We start from the raw sequence: 26,553 nt of genomic DNA, 5'->3' as shown, positions 1-26,553 counted from the left end.
ATTAAGCTTACATTTTTTTTACATTGATTCCGAACTACAAAAACAGCTTTTTGCCCTACATGAATTAATATACAGTTATGCTATTTGTTTATAAGTATACATAAAATGGAATATTATAAATTTATATAATTGAAAAACATAAGAAATAGACTAAAATAAACATTTTTTGCAGCTACGTTTTATGAAGGAGGCAATGAGGTAGAATAGGCACAGTGTCAGTATTCATAGATTAATGTCCTAATCTGTTGTTTAAATTTGGCCAAATTTCTCTCCTTTCTGCAATTTACAGGTAGTTGATTCCACGCTTTACTTGCCAGAGATGACAGGGATTTTGATCCGTATCTTGCCTTGTTACATTTTGGTTACAGTGGTGGTGCTTGTTAATTGCCTGGTGAATGTTTATTAGAAATGCATATTTTCGTCTGGATTCCAGCGTGGGTAATTGGAGCTCTTCTCTGCTTGCACGTGAGGTCGTGTGTGCCGTATTTCTTATGCTACGAATAGCCCAATTTTGCATTTTTTCTCTAGTGTTGCTCCCCAAACCATTACCCAAATATTGAAGAACACACGTCCAGTGAAGCATTCAGGTACAGAACGTAACATGGTAGGGAACATTTTAGAAATGGTTCTAAAAAGGTAAAATTCTATTTTTATTATTTAGCGTTTCCAATACTAACTGCATGGATAAATTACGGGGACTAGGGCAACAGCGCCGGAAGTGACGTTTACTTTACTAGCGTATTGCGCCACTCGAGAAACACGACAAAACAGTAATGCGATTGTTCGAGAAACTGCTCTCCCCAAACACCCCCCTCCATAGGAGGAGGAGCTTGCTGTAACCAATGAACTGGGGCCATCTCGAGGCTTGGCGCGCAGGAAACTCCGAACTAGATCAGTGCTAGTGCTTGTCCTGCAAGGTGTCTTGAAACATCGCTCCGCAACTAAAAAGCAGATCCAGGCAATTAGTGCGACAATAGACTTCAAGCTGTGCTATAACAGACTTCAAGTTGTGTAACGACAGAATTCTAGCTGTGTGACAACAGACTTTAAGCTCAGTGACAACAAACTTCAACCTGTGTGACAACGTACCTTCAAGTAGGGTAAGTGAAGACCAACATGTTATACTTGAATTGTACTGTGCATTTTTTTATACGTATGTGTTTGCAAGATAATATTTCGACACGAATATTTCATCGGGACAGTTTAAAGTGGAATCGGAAACACCGAAATGTGATCTTACTAGGAATCGAACCAGTGACATCTGTTTCATTTTCCCTCTTAGCCTATTCTTCCTCCCATTTCTCACCTTTCTACTTTTTTGTCTCCTCTTTCTCCCTAAATATATTTTTCTTTCTTTCACGCTCTTTCTCTCTCTCTCTCTCTCTCTCTCTCTCTCTCTCTCTCTCTCTCTCCCTTCCGATTTCTCTATCTCACACAATGCACAGCTCTCTCCTATCCGTCTCCTCCCTTCACCCTTCTCTATTTAATCTATCCACAGTGTCTCTTTCTATATCCCAGCCCATTCTAATTTTTTTCTAATACTAGGGACCGTAATTTTTCGCGTTTAATTTATGCAAAAATTGGTGTTATTTTTCTGACTTTTCGCGTTATTTTCTTCAAAATTCGCGATTTCAACATCAACATTAAAATGTCAAATAAAACGTTATTAATACTTTTTCTTAGCCCCATGTTCGCAAATTTATCTATTATGAACTGATTTTGATACAAAAAGCTATTTTTAACAAAATAGATTGTCAAAACAGTTTCTGTTCTACTGCACATTACTTACCTAACTCCCAGCGAGAAACATATGACATTTTGTTTCTTCACTCACGGGTGTGCGTCTTTTACATAAGATTTACAATACATATGTACATACATACATATATATATATATATTCTGAAACAGAGATCTTACGTACCCATATGGTCAGCATTCGTGATTTCGGTGTGAGACATCATGAAAGTTCCAAAATTTCGCTGTTCATCCAGTTTCGTGAAGATGATAGGTAGGGGCCTCGATTTTTTGGTGTTATTTTGCTTACTTTTTGTTGCTATTTTACCAAAAATTCACATTTTTATATTAGCACATTTCTCTGCGAAATATTATACCTTCATTGTGCTTTTAAACTAGCATTTTCATATGTAGGTCACATGCCCTACGCCTGTTCGTGACAGTTTCATATATTGGAAACTATTTTTGAGGGAGTTATTTTTCCATTACTTCTCGCATGACAAATGCCGATACCGACTTCCGTGGCGAATTGGTTAGCACAACGCGCTGCGACGCTAGGGGTCGCGGGTTAGGCCTGGCCGGGTGTTCTTTGTGAGCGTCCTTCCAGAAATTTCACCATATCATCAATCATCCTCATCTCCGCGATTGGCAAAAGAAAAGCGAAGTAAAATAAACCCAATCAATCGATAAATATGCACTCGATCTCGTGTCATAAACCCGCCACTTTGCTCTGTGATGTGATGAAAAGCCTTCTGATAAAGGTGAAAAAACATGGAAATCACCCATTTACACGTTGTTTCATGTAGCTGTCTAAATTATTCCATGAATTATAGTTTTCTCTTGGATAAAGTGTTGGAAAACTTGCAAATTAAAAGTGTAGAAATAAATATAGCCTGAAACACAAGAATGTTGGATATTCGCGATACTTTTGGTTGTTTAGGCACAAAATGCATTGATATTCATGAAAAAGTCCACAATTCGCATCTTATGCAAAGTTCGCGTTTTTTCGCGATTTCGAATGGTTGAAAAATGTGTTCAGAACAAGTCACTATACATACATAAACACTGTTTTGGTATAATAAACATTTTTCGGTGTTACAAGGTTTGCGAAGAACTCTATCACTCTCCCCCTCCTCATCTCTTTCTTACTCTCCATCTTTCTGTGTGTTTCTTTCCCTTCTGTCTTAAGGGTTGCTATATTTCATAAGTAAATATACAAGACCGGAAGACTGGGAGGGGGTACCTGACAAAGTAGTAGTATGTATACGCAATAATGTTTTCGCCATCCTTCTCTTCGCTCTCTCTTCCTTCCTCTGTTTCTTCAGACTTTACCTCCTCAAAATCAAAACGAGTTCGATTTATCTCACCTAAGCAAGAACTCAATCAAGCCAAAGATAATGGAAAAGCAATGTCAACGTTCTTCGTCTGCATATCCCTCTCTCTCTCTCTCTCTCTCTCTCTCCAACATTTCTGTTTCTTCTTCTTGCTCTGTTGCTATCTTCCAATGATCTTCCCTCCCTCCTTCTTCTTCTGGTTTTCACTATCTTTCTATTCAGTCTCCTTTCTTTCTTCTGTTTCTCTCAACTTTCTTCGTCTGAATATCTCCCATTTCTCTCATGTACCACTTTGCAAATTCTCATCCATCACTTTTTCTTACATTTACTTGCCTTTATCTCCCACCTCTTTATTCTGTTGTACCCTATTCATATCTTCACTTTCTCTTCTTCCTGCTGTTTCTCTAAACCTTCATCGTCTGCTTATTAAAACTCTCCGATTTTCCTATGTAGCTACTTCTTTCCAATTTTTTTGCTTCTCTTCCTTCCTCTGTTGCTATATTTCTTTGCTCTGACCTCCCTGGTTTTTCTTCTGTATTCCCTATATATCTCTTCACCCTCTCTTCCTTCCTCTCTTCATCTCGACCTTCTTCGTCTGCATATTTCTCTCTAAAATTTTGCAATGTACCACTTCGCAACTTTTCTCTTTCCCTTCCTCCCATTGGCGATATATTTCCTTGCTTTTCCTTCTCTCGTTATACACCTGGTTTTCACTATCTTTCTTCTCATTCTCTCTTCCTTCCTCTGTTTACCATAACTTTTCTCGTCTGAATTTCTCTCTTTCGATCTGTCCTATGTTCCTATTTCCAATTGTTCTGTTTCTCCTCCTTTATCTGTTGTTATCCTCCTTTGCTTATCCCTGCCTCGTTTTTCTTCAGGTTTTCCTACATTTCTCTTCACACTCTATTAGTTCCTCTATTTCTTTCAACCTTATTGATCTGCGTATCTCTCTCCTTCCAATATATCCCTTGTATTTCTTTCCGATTTTTCTGCTTCTCTTCCTTAAGTTGTTGCTAATTTTCCTTGCTTTTCCATCCCCGGTTTTTCTTCTGGTTTACTAATATTTCTCTTCACTCACTCTCTTCCTTCCGCTGTTTCTCTCAACCATCTTAGTTTCCATATCCTTTACTCCCATTTTACTATGTACCACTTTGTAACATTTCTGCTACTCTGTTGCTATATGTTCTTGATAACCATCTCTCGTTTTTCTTTTGTTTTCCTTATCTTTCACTTCATTCTATCCTTCCATCCTCTTTTTCTATCAATCGTCTTCATCTTCATATTTCTCTCACACATTTTTCTATCGATTCTGATTCTTCTTCTTCCTCTGTTGCTATCTTCCTCTCATTATCTCTCCCTCGCTTTTCTTCTTTTTCCTATATCTCTCTTCACTTTCTCTTAGCTCCTCTATATCTCTCAACGTTATTGGTCTGAACATAACTCTTTCACCGATGTATCCTCTGTGCCTTTTTCCAATTATTCTGTTTCTCTTCCTTCCTCTATTTATCTTTCTTTCTCTGTTTCTCTTCCTTCCTCTGTTTCTCTTTCTTTCTCTGTTTCTCTTCCTTCCTCTGTTTCTCTTTTTCCTTGCTTTTCCGTGCCTCGTTTCTCTTCTGGTTTTGCTACCCTTCTCTTCACTCTCTCTTCCTTCCTCTGTTTCTTCAGACTTCCTCATCTCAAAATCAAAAGCAGTTCAATTTGTTTCAGATAAGCAAGACAAAGAAAATGGAGAGGCAATATCAACGTTCATCGTCTCCATATTTCTATGTCCAAAATTTGTGATACGACTCTTTCCAACATTTCGGCTTCTCCTTCTTGTTCCGTTGCTATCTTCCCATGCTTTCCCATTCCTCCTTCTTTTGGTTTTCACTATCTTTCTCTTCACTCTCTCTTCTTTCTTCTGTTTCTCTAAACCTTCTTTGTCTGCTTACTAACACCCTCCGGTTTTCCTATGTAGCTACTTCTTTCCAATATTTCTGCTTCTCTTCCTTCCTCTGTTGCTAACTTTCCTTGCTGTCTCCTCCCTGGATTTTCTTCTGTATTCTCTATATTTCTCTTCACTCTCTCTTTATTCCTCTCTTTCTTTCGACCTTCTTCGCCTGTATATATATATATATATATCCTATATATTCAATTTTGACTAAGAAACACATTGCAAATATTCTGCTTTTGCTCCTTCCTTTGTCGACATCTTTCCTTGCTTCTCCTTCTCTCGTTATTCTTCTGGTTTTTACTATCTTTCATTTCACTCTCTCTATCAACTTTTGTTTCTCACAATTTTCTTCGTCTGCATTTATCTCTCTCCCATTTCTCCTATGTACCACTTTCCAACTTTTCAGCTTCTCATCCTTCCTTTGTTCCTACCTTTCCTTGCTTTTCTCTCGCTTCTCTTTTTTCAAGTTTTCCCTATTAATCTTCTGACTCTCTCTTCTTTCATCTGTTTCTCTAAGCCTTCTTCGTCTGAATATATCTCTCTCAGACTTTTCCCATTTACTTCTTTCTAATTTTTCTTCTTCTTCTTCTTCCCCTGTATCTCTCTTTCCTTGCTTTGCTCTCTCTGGTCTTTCTTCTGTGTCCTTGTCTTTCTATTTTCTCCCTCTTCCTTTCTCCATCTTATCAACCTTTTTCGTCTGCATATTTCTCTCTCTAATTTTTTCTATGTACTTCATTCCAATTTATTCTCTTCTTCTTCATCTTCTTCCTTCTCCTCTGTTTCTCTCTATCCTTGCTTTTCCCTCCCTGGTTTCTCTTCTTGTTTACTAATATACTAATATTCCCTTCACTCTCTCTTTCTTCCTCTATCTTTCTCAAACTTATCAATCTTCAAATCGCTCTCTCTCCAATGTTTCGTATGTGCCTCTTTTCAACCATTCTGCTACTCTTCCATCCTATGTTTCTCTCTTTCCTTGCTTTCCCCTCCCTGGTTTCTCCTCTGTCTCCCTGTCTTTCTATTTACTTCATCTTCCTTTATCCATATATATTAACCATCTTCGTCTGCATATCAGTCTCTCCAAATTTTTCCTTCGTGATTCTTTCCATCTTTTCTGCTTCTGCTCCTTTTGTTCTTGCTATCTTTCCTTGCTTCTCCTTCCCTAGTCTTTCTTCTGTTTTACTAATATTTATCTACACTCTCCTCCGTCCTCTGTTACTCTCAACTTTCTTCGTCTGCATACCTCTCTCCCCAATTTCACCCATGTACCACTTTGCATCTTTTCTGTTTCCCTTCATTTCCCTTGCTCCAACCCATCCTTGCTCTTCTCTCTCTTTTCTATATTCAAGATTTCCATATCCTTCTCTTCACTCTCTATTCCATCTTTTGCTTCTCTAAACCTTCTTCGTCTGCATATCTCTCTCTCCGATTTTTCTATGTACCTCTTACCAAATTTTCTGTTTCTCTTCCTTCCCTTGTCGATATCTTTCCTTGCTTTTCCTTCTCTAGTTATTCTTCTCGATTTCAATGTTCTTCATCTTACTCTCTCTTCCATCCTCTGTTTATCTCAACTTTCTTCATCTGCATATCTCTCTCTGTCAGATTTTTGTAACTTTTCTGATTCTTCTTCTTCCTCTCTTGCTATTTTACCATGCTTGTCCCTCCCTCATTTTTTTCTGTTTTCCTATATTTCTCTTCACTCTCTGTTAATTTTTCTATTCAACTCAACGTAAAAGGTCTGCATATCTCTCTCTCTTTCTCTCTCTCCGACGTTTCCTATGTGCCTCTTTCCAACTATTCTGTTTCTCTTCCTTCCTCTGTTTCTCTCTTTCCTTAATTTCCCCTCCCTTGTTTTTCTTCTGATTCCCTGTCTTTCTATTTAATCCGTCTTCCTTTCTCCATTTCTATCAACCCGTCTTCATCTCTCTCTCTCTCTCTAATGTTTTTCCTTTGCGCTTCTTTCCAACTTATCTGCTTCTTCTCTTTCAGCTTTTGCTATCTTTCCTTGGTTTTCCGTCCCTTGTTTTTCTTTTGGTTTATTAATATTTCTCTACACTCTCATCTCCCTGTTTTGTTTCTCTAAACCTCCTTGGTCTGCATGTCTCTCCCTCTCTCTCCGATTTTTACTATGTGCCTCTATCCAACTTTTCTGGTTCTTCTTCTTCCTCTGTTTCTATCCTCCCACGGTTTTCGGTCCTTCGCTTTTCTTCTTGTTTTAAATATCTTCTTATTCTCTCTCTCTCTCTTCCTCTGTTTGTTTCTCTCAACCATATTCGTCTTCACATCTCTCTCTTCCCGATGATTTTTATGTTCCTTTTCCGATTATTCTACTTCTCTACCTTTCCATGTTTCTCTCTCTCTCCTTGCTTTTCCCTCTATCGTTTTTCTTCTGGTTTTCACTATCTTCCTCTTCACTTTCTCTTCTGTCCTCTTTTACTCTCAATCTTATTGGTCTGCATCTCTATCTCTGTCTCTCTCTCTCTCTCTCTCTCTCTCTCTCTCTATCTCTCTCTCTCTCTCTCTGCCTCTCTCTCCGATGTTTCCTATGTGCCTCTAAACAACTATTCTGCTTCTCTTCCTTCCCATGTTTCTCTCCTTCCTTGATTTTCAATCTCTCGCTTTTCTTCTGTTTCCGTATCTTTCTCTTCACTCTCTCATCCTTCCTCTGTTTCTATCGACCTTCTTCATTTGCATCTCTATCTCTCAGAATTTCATATGTGCCTCATTTAAACTTTTCTGCTTCCTCTTCTTCCTCTGTTGCTACCTTCCCCTGGTTATGAATCCCTCGCTTTTCTTCTTTTTCCTATATTTCGCTTCACTCTCTCTTTGTTATTCTACTTCTCTCAACCATATTCGTCTACATATCGCTCTTTCCCCCGTTGTTTCCTATGTGTCTCTTTCCAACTGTTTTGCTTCTCTTCCATTCTGTGTTTCTTTTTCTTTGATTTTCCCGACCTCGTTTCTCTTCTGGGTTTCACTATCCTTCTCTTCACTCTATTTTCCTTCCTCTGTTTCTTCAGACTTTACCTCCTCAAAATCAAAATTCTCTCATGTACCACTTTGCAAATTCTCAGCTTCCCATCCTTCTTTTTTCTTATATTTCCTTGCCTTTTTCTCCCACATATTTATTCTGGTTTTCCCTATTCATATCCTCACTTTCTCTTCTTTCTGCTGTTTCTCTAAACCTTCATCGTCTGCTTATTAAAACTCCTATTTTCCTATGTAGCTACTTCTTTCCAATTTTTCTGCTTCTCTTCCTTCCTCTGTTGCTATATTTCCTTGCTCTGACCTCCCTGGTTTTTCTTCTGTATTTCCTATATATCTCTTCACTCTCTCTTCCTTCCTCTCTTCATCTCGACCTTCTTCTTCTGCATATTTCTCTCTAAAATTTTGCAATGTACCACTTCGCAACTTTTATTTTTCCCTTCCTACCATTATCGATATATTTCCTTGCTTTTCCTTCTAGCGTTATTCATCTGGTTTTCACTATCTTTCTTCTCATTCTCTCTTCCTTCTTCTGTTTACCTCAACTTTCCTAGTCTGAATTTCTCTCTTTCGATCTGTCCTATGTCCTATTTCCAATTGTTCTGTTTCTCCTCCTTTATCTGTTGCTATCTTCCCTTGCTTATCCCTGCCTCGTTTTTCTTCATGTTTTCCTACATTTCTCTTCACACTCCATTAGTTCCTCTATTTCTTTTAACCTTATTGGTCTGCGTATCTCCCTCTTTCCAATTTATCTTTTGTATTTCTCTCCGAATTTTCTGCTTCTCCTCCTCAAGTTGTTGCTACCTTTCCTTGCTTTTCCATCTCCGGTTTTTCTTCTGGTTTACTAATATTTCTCTTCACTCACTCTCTTCCTTCCTCTGTTTCTCTCAACCATCTTAATTTCCATATCCCATTTTTCTATCTACCACTTTGCAACATTTCGGCTATTCTGTTGCTATATATCCTTGTTTTTCGTCTCTCGTTTTTCTTTTGTTTTACGTACCTTTCTCTTCACTCTATCCTTCCATCCTCTGTTTCTATCAAACTTCTTCATCTGCATATCCCTCTCTCACATTTTTCTTCGATTATGATTCTTCTTCTTCCTCTGTTGCTATCTTCCTTTCATTATCTCTCCCTCGCTTTTCTTCTTTTTCCTATATTTCTCTTCACTCTCTCTTAGTTCCTCTATATCTCTCAACCATATTGGTCTGCATGTAACTCTCTCTCCGATGTTTCCTGTGTGCCTCTTTCCAATCCAATTTCTGTATCTCTCCCTTCCTCTGATTCTCTTCTTTCCTCTGTTTCTCTCTTTCCTTGATATTCCTGCCTCGTTTTTCCTCTGGTTCTCACTATCCTTCTCTTCACTCTCTCTTCCTTCCTCTGTTTCTTCAGACTTCCCCTACTCAAATTCAAAAGCAATTCGATTTGTTTAATCTTAGCAAGCCAAAGATAATGGAAAGGCAATATCAACGTTCTTCGTCTGCATGTCTTTATCTCCAAATTTTGCTATGTGACTCTCTTCAACATTTCTGCTTCTCCATCTTGCCCTGTTGCTATCTTCTCATGCTATCCCATACCTCCTTCTTTTGGTTTTCACTATCTTTCTCTTCACTCTCTTTTCTCTCCTCTGTTTCTCACAACTTTCTTTGTCTGCATCTCTCTCTCTCTCTCTCTCTCTCTCTCTCTCTCTCTCTCTCTCTCTCCAATTTCTCCTATGTACCACTTTCCAACTTTTCAGATTCTCATCCTTCCTTTGTTCCTACCTTCCCTTGCTTTTCTCTCGCTTCTCTTTTTGCAGACTTTCCCTATTAATCTTCTGACTGTCTCTTCTTTCATCTGTTTATCTAAACTTTCTTCGTCTGCATATATCTCTCTGAGATTTTTCCCATTAACTTCTTTGTATTTTTTCTTCTTGTTCTTCTTCCCCTGTATCTCTCTTTCCTTGCTTTGCTCTCTCTGGTCTTTCTTCTGTGTCCTTGTCTTTCTATTTTCTACCTCTTCCTTTCTCCATTTCTATCAACCTTCTTCGTCTGCATATTTCTCTCTCCAATTTTTCCATGTATTTCTTTCCAATTTATTCTCTTCTTCTTCATCTTCTTCCTCTTCCTCTATCTCTCAATCCTTGCTTTTCCCTCCCTGGTTTATCTTCTTGTTTACTAATATTTCCCTTCTCTCTCTCTTTCTTCATCCATCTCTCCCAAACTTATTAGACTTCAAATCGTTCTCTCTCGGATATTTCATAAGTGCCGCCTCTTTTCAACCATTCTCCTTCTCTTCCATCCTATGTTTCTCTCTTTCCTAGCTTTCCCCTCCCTGGTTTCTCTTCTGTCTCCCTGTCTTTCTATTTACTTCATCTTCCTTTCTAAATATCTTTCAACCATCTTCGTCTGCATATCTCTGTCTCTAATTTTTCTTTTGCGTTTCTTTCCAACTTATCTGCTTCTCCTCCTTCAGCTGTTGCTATCTTTCCTTGGTTTTCCGTCCACATTGTACCACATTGCATCTATTCTGTTTCCCTCCATTTCTTTGCTCCTACCCACCCTTGCCCTTCTCTCTCTTTTCTATCTTCAAGATTTTCATATCCTTCTCTTCACTCTCTATTCCATCTTTTGCTTCTCTAAACCTTCTTCGTCTGCATATCTCTTTCTCTCTCCGATTTTTCCTATGTACCTCTTACCAAATTTTCTGTTTCTCTTCCTTCCCTTGTCGATATCTTTCCTTGCTTTTCCTTCTTTTAGTTATTCTTCCCGATTTCACTGTTCTTCATCTTACTCTCTCTTCCATCCTCTGTTTATCTCAACTTTCTTCATCTGCATATCTCTCTCTCTCAGATTTTTCTAGTTTTTCTGATTCTCCTTCTTCCTCCCTTGCTATTTTACAATGCTTGTCCCTCTCTCATTTTTCTTCCGTTTTCCTATTTTTCTCTTCACTCTCTGTTAATTCTTCCATTTCAGTCAACGTAATTGGCCTGCATATCTCTCTCTCTCTCTTTCTATCTCCGATATTTCCTTTGTGCCTCTTTCCAACTATTCTGTTTCTCTTTCTTCCTCTGTTGCTATCTTTCCTTGCTGTCCCCTCGTTCTTCTTCTGTTTCCCTGTCTTTCTATTTATTCCGTCTTCCTTTCTCCATTTCTATCAACCTTCTTCGTCTTCATATCTCTGTCTCTAATTTTTCTTTTGCGATTCTTTCCAACTTATCTGCTTCTCCTCCTTCAGCTCCTTCGGTTTTCTTCTGGTTTTGACTATGTTTTACTCTCCTTCTTCCTCCGTTTCTCTCAACTATTTTCGTCTGTGTATATATACATTTCTGCTTCTCCTTCTTGTTCTGTTGCTATCCGATATTTCATATGTGCCTCTTTCCATCTTTTCTGCTGCTCTTGATTCCTATGTTGCTGTCTTTCTTGCTTTTCATCGTTTTTCTTCTGGTTTTCACTATCCTCGTCTCCTATATCTTCCTTCCTCTGTTTCTATCAATCTTCTTCGTCTGCATATCTCTTCTTCTCCGATATTTCTTATGTACCCTTTCCAAATTTCCTGCTTCTTCTACGTTAGCTGTTGCCATTTTTCCTTTGCTTTTCCCTCCCTCGTATATCTTCTGGTTTCCCAATTCACTCTCTCTTCCTTGCTGTGTTTCTCTAATCTTTACTATGTACATCTTGGCAACTTTTTAGCTTCTCTTCGTTCTTTCATTCTTATTTTTTCTTGCTTTTCTCTCCCTTTTTCTTCTGGTATTCCATATCTTTTCCTTCACCCTCTCTTCCTTCTTCTGTTTCTCTCAACTTTCTTCGACGCCATATCTTTTTCTACATTTTTTTTTGCTATGTATCACTACTCCTCTGCTTCATTTTTTCTTCTGGTGCTCTCTTTCCTTGCTTTTCCCCTCCTCATTTTTTTTTTTTGGTTTCAATATCTTTCTCTTTACTCTCTCTTCCTTCCTCTGATTACCTCAACTTTCCTAGTCTGAATTTCTCTCTTTCGATCTGTCCTATGTTCCTCTTTCCAATTGTTCTGTTTCTCATCCTTTATTCCAATTCCGATTTTTCAATGTAGCTACTTCTTTGCAATACTTCTGCTTCTCTTCCTTCCTCTGTTGCTATCTTTCCTTGCTGTCCCCTCCCCGGTTTTTCTTCTGTATTCAGTATATTTCTCTTCACTCTTTCTTTATTCCTATCTTTCTTTCGACCTTCTTCGTCTATATATATATATATATATATATATATATATATATATATATATATATATCCAATTTTGACTAAGAAACACGTTGCAAATATTCTGCTTTTATTCCTTCCTTTGCCGATACCTTTCCTTGCTTTTCCTTCTCTCGTTATTCTTCTGTTTTTCACAATCTTTCTCTTCACTCTCTCTTCCAATCTTTGTTTCTCACAATTTTCTTCGTCCGCATTTATCTCAGTCCCATTTCCCCTAAGTACCACTTTCCAACTTTTCAGCTTCTCATCCTTCCTTTGTTCCTACCTTTCCTTGCTTTTCTCTCGCTTCTCTTTTTGCAGACTTTCCCTATTAATCTTCTGACTCTCTTTTCTTTCTTCTGTTTCTCTAAACATTCTTCGTCTGCTTATTAACACTCTCCGATTTTCCTATGTAGCTACTTCTTTCGAATATTTCTGCTTCTCTTCCTTCCTCTGTTGCTATCTTTCCTTGCTGTCCCCTCGTTTTTCTTCTGTTTCCCTGTCTTTCTATTTAAACCGTCTTCCTTTCTCTAATTCAACCACCTTCTTCGTCTTCATATCTCTCTCTCTCTAATTTTTTACTTTGCGCTTCTTTCCAACTTATATCATTCTCCTCCTTTATCTTTTGCTATCGTTCCTTGGTTTTCCGTCCCTGGTTTTTCTTTTGGTTTATTAATATTTCCCTACACTCTCTTCTCCCATTTCTCTTATGTACTTCTTTGAAGATTCTCTGTTGCCCTTCCTTCCTTTCTTCCTACATATCCTTGATTTTCTCTATATCCTTTCTCTGCTGGTTTTCCTTATCCAACTTTTCACTCTCTTCTCCTTCTTTTGTTTCTCTAAACCTTCTTCGTCTGCGTATCTCTCTCTCTCTCTCCGATTTTTCCTACGTGCCTCTATCCAACTTTTCTGGTTCTTCTTCTTCCTCTGTTTCTATCCTCCCAGGGTTTTCTGTCCTTCGGTTTTCTTCTGGTTTTGACTATGTTTTTTTTACTCTCCTTCTTCCTCCGTTTCTCTCAACTATATTCGTCTGTGTGTGTGTGTGTGTGTGTATATATATATATATATATATATATATATATATATATATATATATATATATATATATATATATACATACATTTCTGCTTCTCCTTCTTGTTCTGTTGCTATCCGATGTTTCCTATGTGCCTCTTTCCATCTTTTCTGCTGCTCTTGATTCCTATGTTGCTGTCTTTCTTGCTTTTCATCGTTTCTCTTCTGGTTTTCACTATCCTCGTCTCCTATATCTTCCTTCCTCTGTTTCTCTCAATCTTCTTCGTCTGCATATCTCTTCTTCTCCGATATTTCTTATGTAACCTTTCCAAATTTCCTGCTTCTTCTACGTTAGCTGTTGCTATTTTCCTTTGCTTCTCCCTCCCTCGTATATCTTCTGGTTTCCCAATTCACTCTCTCTTCCTTGCTGTGTTTCTCTAAACTTTTTTCGTCTGCACATCCTTCTCTCTTTCTTTCATATGTACTACTTTCAAACATTTTTGCTACTCTACTACTTTCCTCTGTTGCTATCTCTCCTCCTTTTCGTTTCTCGTTTTTTCATCTAATTTTTGTATATCTCTCTTCACTTTCTCTTTCTTGCTCTGTTTCTGTCAACCTTCTTAATCTCCATATCTCTCTCTCTCTCTCCAATTTTTCCTATGTGCCTCTTTTCTTCATCTTCTTCCTCTGTTCATATTTTCCCTCCCTAGTTTCTTTCCTGGTTTTCACTCTCTCTCTCTCTCTTCTCTCTTTTCTCTTTCTCTTCCTTCTTCTGTTTCTCTCAACTTTCTTCACCTGTATATATCTCTCTCTCATATCTACTATTTACCACTTTACAACTTTTCTGCTTCGTCATATCTCTTCTTCTCCGATATTTCTTATGTACCATTTCCAAATGTCCAGCTTCTTCTCCGTTAGCTATTGCTATTTATCTTTATCTTCTGGTTTCCCAATTCACTCTCTCTTCCTTGCTGTGTTTCTCTAATCATTTTTCGTCTGCACATCCTCCTCTCTTTCTTTCATATGTACTACTTTCAAACATTTTTGCTACTCTACTACTTTCCTCTGTTGCTATCTCTCCTCCTTTTCGTTTCTCGTTTTTTCATATAATTTCTGTATATCTCTCTTCACTCTCTCTTTCTTGCTCTGTTTCTGTCAACCTTCTTAATCTGCATATCTCTCTCTCTCTCTCCAATTTTTCCTATGTGCCTCTTTTCTTCATCTTCTTCCTCTGTTGATATTTTCCCTCCCTAGTTTCTTTCCTGGTTTTCACTCTCTCTCTCTCTTCTCTCTTTTCTCTTTCTCTTCCTTCTTCTGTTTCTCTCAACTTTCTTCACCTGTATATATATCTCTCTCATTTCTACTATTTACCACTTTACAACTTTTCTGCTTCTCCTTCTTCTTCTGTTGCTATTTTCCCATGCCTTAACCTCCCAAATTTCTTTTCTGGTTTTCACGATCTCTCTCTTCACTCTCTCTTCCTTCCTCGGTTTATCTCAACTTTCTTCAACTTCTTATTTCTTTCCCTGCCTCGTTTTTCTTCAGGTTTTCCTACATTTCTCTTCACACTCCATTAGTTCCTCTATTTCTTTTAACCTTATTGGTCTGCGTATCTCCCTCTTTCCAATTTATCTTTTGTATTTCTCTCCGAATTTTCTGCTTCCCCTCCTCAAGTTGTTGCTACCTTTCCTTGCTTTTCCATCTCCGGTTTTTCTTCTCGTTTACTATTATTTCTCTTCACTCACTCTCTTCCTTCCTCTGTTTCTCTCAACCATCTTAGTTTCCATATCCCATTTTTCTATCTACCACTTTGCAACATTTCGGCTATTCTGTTGCTATATATCCTTGTTTTTCGTCTCTCGTTTTTCTTTTGTTTTCCGTACCTTTCTCTTCACTCTATCCTTCCATCCTCTGTTTCTATCAAACTTCTTCATCTGCATATCCCTCTCTCACATTTTTCTTCGATTATGATTCTTCTTCTTCCTCTGTTGCTATCTTCCTCTCATTATCTCTCCCTCGCTTTTCTTCTTTTTCCTATATTTCTCTTCACTCTCTCTTACCTCCTCTTTATATCTCTCAAACTTATTGGTCTGCACGTAACTCTCTCTCCGATGTTTCCTCTGTGCCTCTTTCTGATTATTCTGTTTCTCTTCCTTCCTCTGTTTCTCTTTTTCCTTGATTTTCCCTGCCTCGTTTCTCTTCTGGTTTTCGCTATCCTTCTTTACACTCTCTCTTCCTTCCTCTCTTTCTTCAGACTTCCCCTACTCAAAATCAAAAGGAGTTCGATTTGTTTCAGCTAAGCAAGACAAAGAAAATGGAGAGGCAATATCAACGTTCTTCGTCTAAATATTTCTATCTCCAAATTTTATTATGCGACTCTTTCCAACATTTCTGCTTCCTTCATGTGGCTCCAAATGTAAAAGTCGCAAGGGCTCAAATCGGGGGATCGAGCCGGCCAGGGAATCGGGCCGCCTCGGCCAATCCATTTATTTGGGTAATATTCACCCAGCCACTGTCGCACACCCAGGCAGAAGTATGGATGGCCGTAATCAACAATCATTTGATCGAGCCATTTTTCCTGCCCCAAATCTTAAATGGTATCACTTATGAACATTTTTTGAGGAACAGGATGGCAATGTTGTTGGAGGATGTGCCTCTAGCTACAAGAAGTGACATGATTTATCAGCATGATGACTGCCCAGCTCGATCCCCCGATCGATTTGATGCCTTACGACTTTTACATTTGGAGCCACATGACAAGACACCGGTACCCTCGCAAGAAAAGCTCAGGGAGAGGATCTCAACAGCTGGTCAACACATCAAGGACACCATCACATCACAAGTTAAGAGGCCAAATGTTCCTAAAACCCTGTGTACCTGCATTCGTAATGGAGGTGCCCACTTTGATCAAGAAGTGTAATGTTCTTTAATTGTATTGTTCATTGATTCCATTCACATGAAGATGAATGAAGTATTATTTCTTGTACACAAATGTGAATGTTAGCAACATTTGTACCTTGCTGGATAGCAGATGACACAAGGAAGTAATTTCAGTAATTTGTACACTTCGTGTCATACCATTTTTGTTATTAATACGTTGCCAAGTAAACTAAGAGTGCATTTTTTTATCATCACTTGTAAGTTTAGACCCACCCGTTACTTACATGTGATTGTTATTTGGGAAAACGTTTTTTTTAAACGAACCACTTATTTATTAGCTATCAGAAAACACTGAAATAAGTTCCATACAATAAGCAGTTTTTTCTCAATTCATCTTTTTATGTGGAAAATTGTCATTTTTTAAAAAAAAAAACAATTGAAATTCGATTATCTCGAAAACTAATAATATTCGGACGGGGTATCATATGGTCAAATTTATTGCAAATTGTCTCTACTTTAACCCCTTTCAGGGAATACATCTAATTACCAGTCACCCTGTATATATATATATATATATATATACACATTTGTGCTTCTCCTTCTTGTTCTGTTGCTATCCAATGTTTCCTATGTGCCTCTTTCCATCTTTTCTGCTGCTCTTGATTCCTATGTTGCTGTCTTTCTTGCTTTTCATCGTTTTTCTCTGGTTTTCACTATCCTCGTCTCCTATATCTTCCTTCCTCTGTTTCTCTCAATCCTCTTCGTCTGCATATCTCTTCCTCTCCGATATTTCTTATGTACCCTTTCCAAATTTCCTGCTTCTTCTACGTTAGCTGTTGCTATTTTCCTTTGCTTTTCCCTCCCTCGTATATCTTCTGGTTTCCCAATTCACTCTCTCTTCCTTGCTGTGTTTCTCTAAACTTTTTTCGTCTGCACATCCTTCTCTCTTTTTTTCATATGTACTACTTCCAACATTTTTGCTACTCTACTACTTTTCTTTGTTGCTATCTCTCCTTCCTTCCTTTTATCGTTTTTTCATCTAATTTCCGTATATGTCTCTTGACTCTCTCTTTCTTGCTCTGTTTCTGTCAACCTTCTTAATCTGCATATCTCTCTCTCCCCAATTTTTCCTATGTGCCTCTCTTCTTCATCTTCTTCCTCTATTGATATTTACCCTCCCTAGTTTCTTTTCTGGTTTTCACTCTCTCTCTCTTCTCTCTTTCTGTTCCTTCTTCTGTTTCTCTCAACTTTCTTCACCTGTATATCTCTCTCTCCCATTTCTACTATGTACCACTTTACAAATTTTCTGCTTCTCCTTCTTCTTCTGTTGCTATTTTCCTATGCTTTATCCTCCCAAATTTCTTTTCTGGTTTTCACGATCTCTCTCTTCACTCTCTCTTCCTTCCTCCGTTTATCTCAACTTTCTTCAACTGCATATTTCTTTCCCATTTCTACTATATGCCACTTGGCAACTTTTCCGCTTCTCTTCGTTCTTTCATTCTTATTTTTCCTTGCTTTTCTCTCCCTTTTTCTTCTGGTATTCCATATCTTTTCCTTCACCCTCTCTTCCTTCTTCTGTTTCTCTCAACCTTCTTCTTCGCCTTATCTTTTTCTACAATTTTTGCTATGTATCACTACTGTTCTGCTTCAATTTTTTCTTCTGGTGCTCTCTTTCCTTGCTTTTCCCCTCCTCTTTCTTTTTACTCTCTCTTCCTTCTTCAGTTTCTCTCAATGTTCTTCGTGTGGATCTCTCTCTACGATTTCTCCTGTCTGCTTCTTTCAAACATTTCTGCTTATGTTCCTTCCATCTTTTTCGTCCGCCGTTTTACTTCTCGTTTCCACTACCTTCCTCTTCACTCTCTGTTCCCTCCTCTGTTTCCCTCGATCTTCTTTGTCTGCATCTCTCTCTCTCTCTCCCACTTTTTCTATGTACCACTTTGTACCTTTTCGGCTTCTTTTCCTTCCTTTGTTCCTACTTCGTCTTGCTGTTCTCTCGCTCCATTTTCTTCTGGTTTTCCCTATCTTAGTCTTCACTTCTTCTTTCTTCCTCTCTTTCTCTCAACCTTCTTCGTCTGAATATATCCCTCACCAATTTTTCCTATGTACCTATTTCTAACATTCTTGTTTCTCTTCCTTCCTCTTTTTCTATCTTTCCTTGCTTTTCCCTCCCTAGTTTTTCTTCTGGTTTTCCATTTTTCTTCACCCTATCTTCCAATTTCTTTCTTTCCCCAACTTCTCCCTTTCTGTGATTGTCTTTCCCTTCATTTTTCTCTCGTACTCTCTTCTTTTTTTCTCGGCTTCTCTATCTGCCTAATATTACTTTATTTCTCATTCATTTCGCCCTTTTACCCTTTATTTTTCTCTCCTACGTTTTCGTATATGTTTCTCTGTGGGTTTACCTCGATCTGCCTCTATTTCATCATGTGTTTCAGCTTCTTTCTCTCTTACTTCCTCCCCGACTTTTCTTGTTATTCTTTCCCTTCTATCTCTTCCATTTCTCTCTTTCCCTCTTTTCCTTTCTCCGTTTCTCTCTTTCTCCTTATTTTATCCTCTTCGCCTCAGTCTGATTTTTCTCAGGAATTTCAGGTGTTTCTGTATCTCCTTCTCCTTTCATTTGGTTATCTCCTTTGTACATCTTTCCTTCCTGCTCATTCTTCAACTGTTTCTCTCTTTTCTTCTCCTACCTCCTATCTTTCTATCATCCCTTTCCTTCTCTCCTCTCTCTCTCTCTCTCTCTCTCTCTCTCTGTAAGCTATGTCTTCTCATTTTCCTGTTTTCCTGTCTGTATATCTCTTTTCTTTTCCTTATGCCAATATTTTCACGAATGAATGCAAGGACTGCAGTCCAATTAAACTTCAATCTGTAATTTGATTCTGGTGTAGTTTTCACTGCGATATTTCGTAGCTTGATTGATTTCGTGTTTTTAGTCCACTTTATGGACAGTAAGGTTAGTCGGGACTGGACCTACAGTTTAAAGTGGGATCCGAACCACTATGTGCCTCCACCGGGTATCAAACCCAGGACCCCTTGATTAGAAGGCAACGACGCTACCACTGCGCCATCGGGGAGGTCCGAGATATTTCATAGACTTTAACGAATCGGTGAAGATGGAGACAAAAGCGGTCTGCGAAACATAGGAATGAAAACCAAACGGTGGTCATGCTAGTTCACTTTTTGCTCGCCCTTATTCATTGTTCCTGTTTGATAATTCGATAAATGCATCAATTCTTGACGCTTGGACAATATCTTCTGAAACTAGCTCTCCTCTCCTTGTCCAGTTCTTCTCTCTTGCATTTCTTTCTCCGCTCATATCTTCGCTCTCGTCTCCACTCTGTTCTTCGCTTCCTCTCCTCTCATTTCTTCTCTCCTCTTATATTCTATCTTTTATTTTCTCCTCTGCTCGTTCTCCTCTCCTTTCGTCTCATCTCCTTCCCTTCCCTCTCTTCTTTTGTGTAGACTAATCAGCAATGAAATACTAGGAAATCGATTTATTTTCGGGAAGTATTTTTCTATTTGCAATAAAATTCTAATTGTATTTGTAAATATTTAGTATTTTTCTTAAAGTTTCTCTCGTGTACTTCTCACACACACATACTGTGCATGTGGCAACCATAAAAATGAGCCTAGCTCGATATGCGACTCAACAACCTCTTTATTAAGTTGGATTGCCTAGTATACAATGTCGTTGCCCTGAAACTTTCTGGCGAACTCTGTGGAATGGGATTGTATACACACATAATTTACGAAAGTTTGTTAAGTCAACTCTGTGCTCATAGATTAATCAGGACTGTTATCTGAAGCACTGTGCAACATGTTTCTATGGGGAATCAAACCCGGAACCCATTAATTACAAGGTGACAGCATTATCACTACGCTATCGGGAAAATTCAGTTTGTTTGTTGAAAGAGTTACATTGGAACCGAGTCGTGGAAAGGCTGAGAGAAGAGAGGAAGGGAAACCCAATCGACAGAATACTAAGAAAGCAAAAGGCATTGATAGGGAAATAGGGAATATTTGAACAGTCAGAAGTGAACAAAAATATAGCAAAAGAGAATTAGCGAAACAGCAAAGAAAACTAGAATAGTGACAGAGAAAAGCAACGGGAAGAGATTAAAACAGAGTGAGATAGAAGGTACAGTGGGGATGCACAGTTATTACTAGACAAATTGTTGACCATTATTTTCTTTAAAGTTTCTCTTGAATCCTACGTAGGATAATAATGGAAAGCATGTCAGCAGTTTGTTTGGCATTTTGTTTCAATTACTGAAAATCTCATTGAAACAAAGAGAATAAACGTGGTGATGGACAAGTTAGTATGTAATATTTATGCGTCCCATTGTACATTTATATCTGACATCCTGCCCACCCGCGGAAATTTTTTTTGTGCCGTCTCCATGAACACGTCCTGCACAGACTCTCTTTGTTTACGTACAACGTCATCATTAGTACGTCATGGATCGCAACACAATATCACATCATGGACGCAAATATATGTTAAACAGGCGGAAAATTGACATGGTTTGAGACTATACGGTGCTATAGTTGACGAGCTGTATATTTGCGGGCGAACTCTGACCACTCCTGGCTGCGAAGCGCAAGGGGAGGGTCCCAGGCTCTCTTAACCACTGCGCGTCATTCTCTTCTTACTCTGTAAGAGCTGTCGACCATCCAAATGACGAGTAGGTGGCGACTACGGAAATGTATCTCTATGCGTGGAGTAGCCAAGATCACCCACAAAGATACAACTCGTCAACTCTAAAAGGCTGCATTGGAAGTTCAAACGAAAATAGCTATTTACAATTTACCTATACTCTGTCGCAACTATCTCTACAGCAAGCAAATTAAAACAATTTTCTGCGCAAGTAGTGACGCGAGACGGCCTCACCAATGAACACGTCAGAGAGAACGGGATTACGCGGAGGAGGGAAAGCAACTGCAGTTACCAGTCTTCGCAGCAGGTTCGCTCTGCCCACACAATTTCCTTCCCTTCTCTGACACTATCCGTAGCCTTGCTCCAGAGATACCTGAGACAGGGTATACTATGGGTAAACGTACAATACCCAGTAAGAAATCTGGTTACGTGGCTAGTTCATTGCAAAACATCCAGCCTTGCGTTTCTTACATGTTGCTACTTTCTATCTTTTCAGGATATACGTTGAGTTCAACGCACGTGGTCGACCCTGTGTGGAACAGGCAAACTCTACGTAACGATGAGGCCAAACGGGATAATCAGAGATAGCGTCATCTTCCGCCTGCACTACAAGCTGACGACGGGCATCTTCCTCGCTTGCTTCTTGTTCAACACCGTCTTGCAGTTCTCTGGCAATTCGATCCAGTGCATGGATGGCGACTGGAAAACCACGTATACCGACATGATGAACTTCCACTGTTTGACGACTGGCACCTTCACCTTGCCCAAAAAACAAGGCAAGGAGGCGATGTACCCTGGCGTGGCGCCCACCGAAAGTGGCGAAGAGATGCGCTACCACCATTACTATCGATGTGTGTACCTCTATCTTTTCGTCCAAGGCCTCATGTTCTTCATCCCTCACTTAATCTGGGCGTTCATAGACCGCCGCTTCAAGATCGCCGACTACTGCAGCTTCCTCCAGCCTCCAGTTTCCGCCCAGGCGGAAAAAGCGGCCAAAAACTTCCTGTCTAAAGTCAATGACAGCGATTGGTATGCAAGAGGGTACCTCATCGCGCATATACTCAACGTGATCAACGTCATAGGCAACATCTACTTCATCGACAGATACCTCGGCAAAGTCTTCCTGTCCTACGGAATGGACGTCATCAAGTTCCTGGCTGCTGAAGACACAGTGGATATGGTCAATCCGGCGCTGCTGGTCTTCCCGCGTGTCTCCAAGTGCGTGTTCCACATGTATGGAAGTTCAGGTCGCATAGAAAACTATGACTTCTTGTGCACATTAACCATGAATGTGTGCAACGACAAGATATACTTCATCCTCTGGCTCTGGCTCATGATCCTAAGCATTGCCACCACCGTCGAAGTCTTCGTCGAAATGCTGCTCTTTCTCGTTCCTTGGCTGCGCATCCGGACGGCCAAGATCTTCTTCCCCAGCCGAGCAGTGACGACCACGCAGAAGCTCACCCAGGGTCTGGGGTACGGAGACTATTTTCTTCTGAGGGCTGTCGCGAAGAACACCGATGACCACACGTTCGCTGAATTTGTCAAGGAGCTGCACTTGTCCATCCGCGAGAGGATTGCGCGACCTTCCTCTGGAGCTCTCGTGAAACTAGTGTAGATTCCAACCACTCCTCATATCTTACCTAACGATTTTGAGTTATCGTATTTCTGAAGTAACTGTATTTTCTCCTTATGGTATTTAGCTTCTAACCTCCACAATTCACAGCTATATTCATTTATACGTATATTCAATTTGTAGCCTAATTATAGTATATATAATCTAGTAACTTTTTAGATCTTTTACGCTCTTTTATGTTTTCAGTTATTAATAGTAGTGATGAATCAACTAAGACACTGTATAATCTTATGTAGTTTAATAAAATAACTGGAAACAACAAAATGTGTTTTTCGCAAACATCTAATCACTTTGCATTTATTAATATTAATTAACATTTCATTAGAATACCATCATTAGCATATTCCAGATTACAGCATTGGGCTCTACTGTGGTCTCAGTATACATACTTGTATGTAATCATGGACACTTCTGGGTTGTAACAACTCCGTTGACTTTCAATGGAATTATTGCAACGCAGAACTGTCCGTGACTGTACGTACAAAGAGAATGGAAGTAGTAGATTTTCTGTCTCGACTTCGATTGGAAGAAGAAACCGTAGAATGCTTCAGAATCAGAAGAAAATCATGGACAGCTTGGATGTTGAGCAAGTATTGTTAGAAGAGATTGTAGAAACCGTATCATTCTAGTGAATGATGGGACCGAAACCTACCACTCCCACAATAAATCGATGGGTGATGTAGCTTATTCATCATTCATCCTCATGGTTGGTTGGTTGATTTGTTGTTTTAAGTCCACTTTATGCACAGTAAGGCTAATCGGGACTGGACCTACAGTTTAAAGTGGGATCTGAACCACTGTGCAAAGTACCTCCACCGGGTATCGAACCCAGGACCCCTTGATTACAAGGCGACGATGCTACCACTGCGCCATCGGGGAGGCCCCATTCATCCTCACAAATGATGAGAGCACTTGTCATTAAGATGACAAGTCTAAATGCTTGGCTGCGAAAGGTAAATCTGAAATAAAATCTCTAAGCAACTAGAAAAGTCAATGGTCACTCATTCGGCTTTATGAACCTTCAAATTTGAATCATACATGTTGGTTGGATAAATACCTCTCTATCTGAAGAGTGATAATGATAAATTTAAAATGTCGTAGAATACAATTTATCTAAACTCTCTTTGGACTTCGTTGCTTGTTGACCAGCGACACTCTGACCTCTCCTCTCGGCCTCCTCTCTCTCTCAAATCCAAATCAAAAGTCCGTCCTCTCCCAACCTGTCTTCCCTCTAAAAACCCAGGCCATGGAGCTCTTCCTGCATGCCGAATCGTGAGTTTTCTACCTGTTTATTGCAAACAGCTGACCACCTATTTTCCTGATGAAACTCCTGTTTCCTCAACATGGATTAATACGAAACTACGAAAAAGGTTGATTGGTTTGGTTTATTTACCCTCGTATTTCTGCCACTTTTGGTCAACAGCAAATATGAGGATGAGTGATGATATGATGAAATTGATGAAGGGTCACTGACAAAGAAAACCCACGCCAGGATTCCAACCTGGGACCTAGGCGTCGTAGCGCACTGTGACAACCACTTCGTCACGGAGGCCATCACAACAAACTAACTTCGATACCAAGTGGTCCAGCACTGGTTGCTCCACAATATTTAAAATTTTTCATTTTTGTGTTGTTGTAAGCGTGTAGTTCAAAACCGGCATTATTTTCCTAAAACTTGGCTTGGTTTGAAAATGGTGGCCATTTTTGTTTCATGACTTCCGGCATTTCTGACCTTTGCAGACAGTTGCTATAATTATACTATCAACTCAGCTATGGAAAATGATAGAAAGTTGTGGTAAAAAAAAAATTGTGTTCAGTTCATTTCAAGCTCTGTGCCCTTGCTCGCCATCTCTAACGCAAATGGCTGAAATTTAGAGCCAAAAAAGGTATTCAATTTTGAGAAAAAAATCAAAGTTTAGTATTTCTTAAGTGTAATATCAGAGCTTAAATTTTCTTAGAGGAAACAAATTGATCTAAAATTTTAGTAGAAAACATTTGAGCTTTGTTACACATTTTCCCTTTGAGTTAAAAGTATTTGATGATGAAATTAAGATAAAAAGAAGTTTTTCATTTTATTCAAAATTTGAGCCTCAATATCTCTGGTGAGGGACCTAATAAAACTTCGATATTTACAGCATAAATAGTACTCTATGGAAGGTACATGTAAAAAAATCGAGACTGATATTCCATAGACAACAATGTTACAGTAGGGAAAATTGGGCAAAAGAGGCAAATTTACGTTAAGCAAATTTCGGGAAAGATGCCCCAGCAAAGGTTGATGGGCTGTAAAATTGTTTAGAATAATAGAAACCTCATTAAATTACATGAAAAGAAGGGAAATTTATTCAATTTTACTGTTACAAAAATATGAGTCTTATAATATTTAATATCTTAGTTTTAAAGGTAAAAATCTAACACCTTTACGTTTGGCCATCTCTCTCGAATGTCCGGAGAGATGCCCCACCATCCAGGAGAGATTCCTGACCTACGAATTACATTACACTAGAAAAGTAACTTATTATAAATAACTAAAATACTTCACTCAAAGTATTTTCCTATTCTAAGCTTTTCTTTCATCCTTACAACACTCTTTTGTAATTGTTTTCGTACCTTGTGCAGGATTCGTGCAACCACTTCGTGCAAAATAAGCACTTTTCTTCTGTTCTGTAATAATTTTCAAAGTGTTTGATGCAGTTATCATCTTCCTCATTGGAGTTGCTCTCGTTCCTAGCATCATCGTAGTAAGATGTTGAAGAAATTTTTAAAAAGTTAAAAGAAAAGCTTTAAAAACTTTTTAAAGACTTTACTTTAATTTTATTTTTTGCTTATTTTAACGTCACTTTCCTCTAGTTTTGGTTAATCGCGACGAAACCAGAATCTTCTGTGATGTGTTCGTTAGTGGAGCACCCAACACACTAGCCCATCGAGGCAGCTGTTAGGTTTAAAAATCATGTTTATGAGATTCTCACGAATCAATAATTTTAAAAAATAAAAACTGATTTCATTCGTATATTAAAAAAACACTAAACTACACAAATTTTTGACAAATTCGGTAGGGATTACCTTCCCAACGTTAACAAAGATGGCCAACATTTCACAAGTAACAAAGAAACGCCCACAAATGTCTTCTTATTGATGGGACAAGAATATACACTCAAACACACAAATACCGCTCTTATGTCTTATAATAAGTGGAAAAAATTATGATAATTCCCTTTCAATTGTCCTTGTAACACCTATAAAATTAATTCAATCGGACGAGACTTCAACTGTGGCTGATTCTGCCTCAGATTGACGTAACTCACTTAACTATGGAAGGCTCTAGTAGTTAGTTACCTTACCTTTAATGAACTATCATGAAATTAAAATTATTGACAAATTCGGTAGCGATTACCTAGGCCAAGGAAATAGAGAAGAAAGGTGAAGGAGACACAATGAACTGGAATGGGGGACTGAAGTTAAACAAAGAATGGAAGTATGTGTTAGAAAGAGTGGAAAGGACAAGAGAGAAAGAGAAGAGGAGAAGGAAGAAAAATGAAGGAAAACGAGCGTGAGATAAAGAGTCCAACCACATTCTATATGGAAGTAAACATGTTTAGCCCTTTAGGTGAAAGTACAGTTGACAAGGGAAAGCCACCTGATAGAATGTTCCAGATCAACTTTCTAATAGTCTGGAGGGAGTAATGTTTGTGTATATATAATTTCCTGTTTTTGTATCTTGTTACAGTTGCACTGGGTACAGACTCTGAAGAAGTTCTTGCTAGAAGGTTGAAACGTTACGTTTAGTTTATGTTTTATAATAAAATAAATTATTGCCTTGGTCAGCATATTTAGTTTTTCATTAAATTATTATATTTATTAATGACATACAAATGGCATAGTAAGCCTGTTAGTAGCTATTAAGAATGAAAAGGTGTGTAAGGCAGAGGTTTGTCTGAACAGGTTAAGACATGCAAGCGTAGTACAGGGTCTACGAAGTTAGGTGTGTTTTATACAGCGTATATTGATACACTTGTAGGTTTAATTGTATCATCTGCAAATATGCTGTATAATGAAACAAACTGCCGGAGTACTAAGTGAGGTGAGTGTACCATTATTGCTCACTCCACGAAAACAGTCCAGTCAAGGTCGGAGCTTCCCCTTGCCTCCTCCACACCCCTGGCCCTCCAGGGTTGCCACACTTGCTCAGCCGACACTT

General features: G+C 38.7%; 1 protein-coding gene across 1 annotated transcript; it reads left to right on the top strand.

Moving 5' to 3' along the window:
• Positions 1–953: 953 nt before the first annotated feature.
• Positions 954–22,473, top strand: LOC145984398 (innexin inx3-like). Its single transcript, XM_083118059.1, has 2 exons — positions 954–1,100; positions 21,216–22,473. Exon 2 carries the CDS (start codon positions 21,279–21,281, stop codon positions 22,335–22,337), a length of 1,059 nt encoding a protein of 352 aa, XP_082974185.1. The 5' UTR covers positions 954–1,100; positions 21,216–21,278; the 3' UTR covers positions 22,338–22,473.
• Positions 22,474–26,553: the final 4,080 nt, after the last annotated feature.

Source organism: Lepisma saccharinum, chromosome 2 (genome assembly GCF_977018435.1).
Source record: "Lepisma saccharinum chromosome 2, izLepSacc3.1, whole genome shotgun sequence".
Taxonomy (NCBI): domain Eukaryota; kingdom Metazoa; phylum Arthropoda; class Insecta; order Zygentoma; family Lepismatidae; genus Lepisma; species Lepisma saccharinum.
This window is presented reverse-complemented; position numbering and strand designations above follow the sequence as displayed.

Coding starts and splice junctions, on each gene's coding strand:
- LOC145984398 (XM_083118059.1), top strand. CDS start 21,279: ATGAGGCCAAACGGGATAATCAGAGATAGCGTCATCTTCCGCCTGCAC.